Here is a 6,289-nt window from a genome sequence, read left to right as displayed (position 1 = left end):
GCGGAGCTCAAGTCATGTATGAGCGCCGTCGGCTACGATCTATCCCTAGAGGAAGTCGGGGCCATCATTGAGTCGATGGATGCTGACGGCGATGGATCGCTGAGGCTTGAGGAATTCATCCAATTGATGGAGAGGGGAGAGGAAGAAGATGATACAGAGATGATAGAAGCCTTCAAGATGTACGAGATGGAAGACCAGGGATGCATAACTGCGAAGAGTCTTAAAAGGATGCTAAGCAGGTTAGGTTATTCAAGGGATATTGAGGTTTGCCAGGGGGTGATTAGTAAATTTGACACCAACAATGATGGGGTGCTCAGCTTTGAAGAGTTTAAGAATATGATGATGGCTTGAAAAGTTTATTCTTGATTATTTGTTCATTTGTCATTGAAATATTTATATATGCATCATTATGATTTGTTCTATTTCTTTTTTTTTTTTTAACTTATTTGTTTGCTTTGTATTTAAAAATATTTTTATTTTTTACTTTTATATTTTTAAACATAACATATCAAAATTGGTCGTCATTAACGGAATATTATTGGGTTCCTATACTGGACAACGTTCGGAGCCCAATGAAAATGCGCCACATCACCTCCTATTCGGTACTGAGCTTTGTATGAGCTCGGCACTTCACAGTACAGTACCGAGCAGTACTAAGCTTGGTACTGCTCAATACCAAGCTTAATACTGCTCGGTATTACGAAGTACCGAATTCAGTACTTCACAGTACCGAATTCAGTATTACTCGGTACTGTGAAGTACTAAACGGTGAGTTGTATCCGGTGCCCAAATCCAATAATCTCTCGTCATTAATGCCATCGCTGATTGTCACCACCACATTCAGCAATCACAATGAATAACTATCGTCACCACATTAAAAATAAACTTATTTAATATTCAATAGAAATATAAATAATATATCTTAAGATACTAAATATATTTATTTTAGATTAAATATAAATAAAATAAATAAATAAAAAAGTGATTCTAAATGATCCCATTCAGATAAACCATAATAATGCGCACCAACTTATATTTATGACATGCCATGAATATCAATGCTTACATCATACACATATAGAGGGTATAAGAGAAAAAAATCTATGGGTCTTTACATGATTGGAGTCCGAACGAAAAGATATGTTTTGACTGCACATAATAATTTCTCTGAAGGAAGAGAGATGAATTTATTTTTTATTATTATTATAGATGTTTTATTATTATTATTATTTTTAATAATTTACTTTTTTAGAAAAAATGCTAATAAAAGTTAAAATAATATGTCAATAAATTCAAAATAAAGAAGCTAAATAATACAACATGAAACCAATACCACAAAAAAAATAATATAAAAAAGCAGTAGCATTCGATGGCTTTCAAACATTTGGCAACAGCTTTAAAACCACTAAAAATTATTGTGATTGAAATGTGTTGAATAGACTTTAGATAGCGATTTTTCAATGATTAATAAAAGGATTTTGCTTCACTTAATATTGCAACAGTAAAAAGGCGCTCCGCTAGGGTTTTTCTTCAGCTCTAGCTAGTTTGCGCCGTCAGCCACTCCTTCCCCTCCGGCTCTGCCAGAGGCCCTCTCTCTTCTATTCATGGATTCTTCTCTTCTCCTCTCTGATTTCCCCCCTTTAACCTCTATTGGTGGAGTTTCTCCCACCCCACAGCACAACTGGAAAGTTGTCTTTGCATCCGAAGACCCCTTGTCCGAAGATCTTAACCTCTCTCACTTCCCACAAGAGCTTGAAATTGTTTCATTCTCTGGTGACAAGTTGACAAAAGGAGCTGAAGATTGGAGCCACTGCTTGGTCGGGTATTCCATTGGTTGTAGGCTATACTATGAAGCTTTGCTTGGTGCCATTAAGAAAACGTGGAATTTGAAAGATTCGTTGTAGATGTTATCTCTCAGTGACGAATTTTTCCTGTTTCGGTTTGCTTGTTCGGAGGATTTAGATATGGTTTGGTCCAAAGGGGTCTGATTCCTTCTTGACAAACCGTTTATCATGCAAAAGTGACATCCAAAATTTAAACCAAAAAGGGAAATTTTCTCCTCTGTTCCTATCTGGGTAAAAATTCACGACCTACCTCTTAGATGTTGGAATTCGGAAGGTATTTCTCATATTGCAAGTAAGATAGGAGTTCCTCTTGCGACTGACTCCCTTACATCAAAGAAAACTTGTCTGACTTTTGCTAGGGTCTGCGTCCTGGTGGACTATAACACGACCTATCCTCATGAGATCAAAGTTTCATTAAATGAAAATGTTATTGGATTGCAGGTCCAATATGAGTGGAGGCCATCTCCGTGTGAGCACTGTAAGTCTCTTGTTCAATTTTCTTTCCTCTGCCCTTCGAAACCATAGATAGATGAGGTTATTCAAAAAAAAAAAAATCTGAAGTTACTTCTAAGCTACCCCATAGAGGAAGAAGTCATAGCAGAAATTCGAAGAAGCGTTATCCCTCTACACAACTGGCCAAGTATCAATTTTCAAATGCTTCCACATCTTCTTTAGAACCTCATAAGCACACTCAAACAACTGCTGCTATCCTGCCTTCTTCTGGAATAAATTCGACATCACTGGACATCAACTTGAATCAAGGAAATGCAACAAATTCCATTGGGCAGCCTCTTCATTATCAACCACATTCACCTCCCCCATAAAAACAAAATTATGGCCAAACTTTAGTCCAGTACAATCATCAAAATGAGAAGCCGCCCGATCCAATTGATTTGGATCATGGGCAAGCTTGTATTCCCAACCTTAAATATCCCATGGAAGAGAATTCTATTTCTTCCAGCAGCGCCTCTACAAGCCTTGATGCTAAATCCCCCCGGTATCATATATCCCAATAGGTTCGACATCCTTCAAATGAATGAGGATGTTTGTAAAGCTCTTGATTCCTTTTCTTACGAAGATATCTCTGTGACTGATGATAAGGTTTCAATAAACAAAAAGTCCCAACAAAATTCAAGTTTGAACGTGAATAAAAAGTCGGCTAGGGGTAAGCAACCAACAAACCCCATCCTATCTCTTCATCATGATGTTGTTATTGTCAATTGCAACTTGGAATGTTAGGGGTTTCAATCGTCTTGACAAAGCCTTGTGTTGGAAACACCTGATGGCTTCGTTTAAGTTGGATATGATATATATTTTGGGGACTAGAATTCATGCAACTGCCTTTCAAAATCCATTTTTTGAATTAGCTCATATTATTTTTCCAAATGAAAAAAATTGTAATAACTTTGACCATTCTTCCTCGGGGAGGATTTGGGTCAAGTGGAACGCTAGCAAGATCAATTTTGTTCCTGATCACTGCTCTTCACAGTTTATCTCTGGCTCGATTATGATTGGTTCACTCCCTTCTTTTCAACTAACTATCATTTATGCTTCTAATAGCAGCATTGAAAGGAAAGTTCTTTGGAATCAAATTTCTAATATTGCCCCTTCACATGATGTCCCTTGGATTCTTTTAGGGGACTTCAATTGTTGTCATTATGCTTCTGAAAAAATGGGGGGTTTAACTCTTTCTCAAGAGTCATTGGCTGACCTTAATTGTATGATCTTTGATAATTGTCTTAGGGATTTGCATTTTGTTGGCTGCACTTACACTTGATATAACTAGCATTTGGATAATCTGATTCATATAAAACTTGATAGGGCTTTGGTAAATAATGCCTGGTTAAAAGCTTATACTGGTTCTTACTGCTCTATCCAAAGTCCGTCTACCTCAGATCATTGCCCTCTCTTGTTGCACTCAGGTGTTGATCAGTAAAATGAAGAAATTAGGAAAGCTATTTTTTTCGGGGTCTTCATCTTCAATCCATGGTTCTAACTGCTTCAACTTCTTTTTTTATAAAACGAGTTGGCATATTATAGGCCCTTTGGTTTGCAAAGCTGTCAAATCTTTCTTCACTAAATGATACATTCCAAGTGGTGTCAAAGCTATAGTAATTGCTCTTATTCCCAAAAATAAAAACATGGAGTCTATATCTGATTTCAGACCGATTGCTTTATACAACACTATTTACAAAATCATTGCTAAAACTATTGATAATAGGTTGAGGCATATTATGTCATTGATTATTAAACACAATCAATCGGGTTTTGTTAAATCTACGGTGTCAACGGATATCATTCTCCTAGCTAATGAAATCTTGGACATGACTCATAAAAGAAGTGGTTTTAAGTATTTTTGTGCCAAACTTGACATCCAGAAAGCTTTTGACACCTTTTTTAGGGAATTTTTTATTTCTAGGATGATTCATAAAGGATTTCCTAGCGCTTTTGTGAGTTGGGTTAAAGCATGCATATCTGATGTGAACTTTTCTATTTTGGTGGATGGGGCTGTAGAAGGTTTTTTTCCATCTTCTGCTGGCTTAAGACAAGAGTGCCCTCTTAGCCCTTATCTTTTTTGTTTGATTATGAATTTCTTCTCTTCCCTTCTTAATAATGGATAATTCAAAGGGATAAATATGGATGGCTATTTGTTATCACATCTTTTGCATGCAGATGATGTGTTAATTTTTGGTGAAGCCACTATGAAGAATTGTAATAGCCTGAAAAGCATTCTTACAACATTCTCCAATGCTACGGACCTTCATGTGAACCTTGACAAAAGCTCTATTATGTTCCCCAAAAATGTGCATAACCAATGTGAGCTTTTTCAGGTGCCATCTATTCATAATATCTCTCACAAGTTTACTTATCTTGGGATTCCACTGTCTTTCTTTCGTCTTAAAGTGGCTGACTATCTTCCCTTAATAGATAATATATCTAGAAAGTTGTCTGGTTGGAAGGCATGTCTTTTATCTTTTGCTGGCCGTTTGTAATTTTTGAAATACACTATTTTGAATTCCATTGCATACTGGATTTGTGGTGCAATTTTGCCTAAAACTGATGTAAAGCATTTCAAGAAAGTATGTTCTAAATTTATATTCTTTGGTGACTCATCAGCCAGAAAGAAAATATAAATGGTCTCATGGGACAAGGTTTATAAACCTAAATAATTTGGTGGTTTGGGTCTGCCATCCTTGTCTGATATTTAGTTTGCATTTAATTGCTCTATTATCCTCATAATGTATAATAGCGATTCACCATTATCTGTTTGGCTTACTAGTCGATACAATTCACCTTGGCGCCTGGTCCCCTCCTATGCAACCTGTTTTTGAAAAGCTATTTGTTTTACTGCTGGGGTTATTAAACAATAATTTTCTTTTAGAATCACAAGTAATGCTCCCATCTCCATGCGCTGGGCTTATTGGTGCTTGAATGGTAAGTTGGAGGATCTACATGATGGGATTTTTCTTTTAAATGCTATTAACTCGAACTCTTTATTTAGATTTTATTATCGGGAAAGAGTGGGTTCTACCTAATAGCTTTCCATTATCTGTTAAAAATGAAATTCGGAAAAACTGTATAGTGGAGGAGGCTTCTAATTGTCTTTTGTGGGGGAATCAAACTAAGAGCAAGCACTAAGATTTCATTTATGACTTCTATTCCAACCAGTCTAGCTGTTCTTGGCATAATTTGATTTGGCGAACTAAACATGCTATGAGATTCTCGTGCTTTACATTGCTAACTATTATTGGGGGATTAAAAACTGCGGAAGCCTTACATAAAAGGAATATTTATGTTCCATTAGCCTGCAGCTTATGCCACAACTATCATGAAAGTGTTGCACATTTATTTTTTGAATGTTCCTATTCTTTTACCATTCTCACGAATTTAATAATCGGCTCCAAGAGTTTACTGCTTAGACCCACTATACTACAACTTCTAGAATAGATTGATGGAGAACAAAGTATGCAGGTTTGGGAAAAAAAAATTATTTTCCCTCATTGCTTGTTGTTGTGTCTACTATATTTGGAAAGAAAGAAACTCCAGGAGATTTGGGAACAAATTTAGTAGCAGCAAGACCACCTCTGTTTCGCTATGTTTGGGATGGCTTTCTTGCTGCTTCTTAAAACAGCTTTCTAGTGCAAAAATTAAACTTTTGTACTAAAAAGCTGTTTTAAAAAGCAGAAAGAAAGCCGTCCCAAACGAAGCTGATGCGGTGCATCTTATGCTTATGGTGTTCCCTAGGACACCTTATCTAAGTTTGTTAGAACGAGCTTCTAGAATTCTCTTTTTGCTTTATAAATAGGAGGTTTTTGTAATAGAGAGGTATTGAATGATATATACAACCCTTTGAAGCTTGAGAAGCTTTCCTCTTCTTCTTCCCTGGATTGGGAATCCTCAAATCCTTCTTGCAGGTATCGTCTTCCGCCGATCCACTACATCAG

General features: G+C 36.4%; 1 protein-coding gene across 1 annotated transcript; it reads left to right on the top strand.

Annotated features, from left to right (window-relative positions):
- The first annotated feature begins 18 nt into the window (after positions 1-18).
- On the top strand, positions 19-351 carry LOC110092354 (probable calcium-binding protein CML31). The gene has a single exon (XM_020816861.1). It carries the CDS (start codon positions 19-21, stop codon positions 349-351), a length of 333 nt encoding a protein of 110 aa, XP_020672520.1.
- Positions 352-6,289: the final 5,938 nt, after the last annotated feature.

The sequence above is a fragment of the Dendrobium catenatum genome, unplaced genomic scaffold (genome assembly GCF_001605985.2).
Source record: "Dendrobium catenatum unplaced genomic scaffold, ASM160598v2 fragScaff_scaffold_389, whole genome shotgun sequence".
NCBI classification, from domain to species: domain Eukaryota; kingdom Viridiplantae; phylum Streptophyta; class Magnoliopsida; order Asparagales; family Orchidaceae; genus Dendrobium; species Dendrobium catenatum.
The sequence above is the reverse complement of the archived record's forward strand: the minus strand, read 5'-3'. Positions and strand labels throughout refer to the sequence as shown.

Bases quoted from the DNA above. Each gene is read 5' to 3' on its own strand.
- LOC110092354 (XM_020816861.1), top strand. From the start codon at position 19: ATGAGCGCCGTCGGCTACGATCTATCCCTAGAGGAAGTCGGGGCCATC.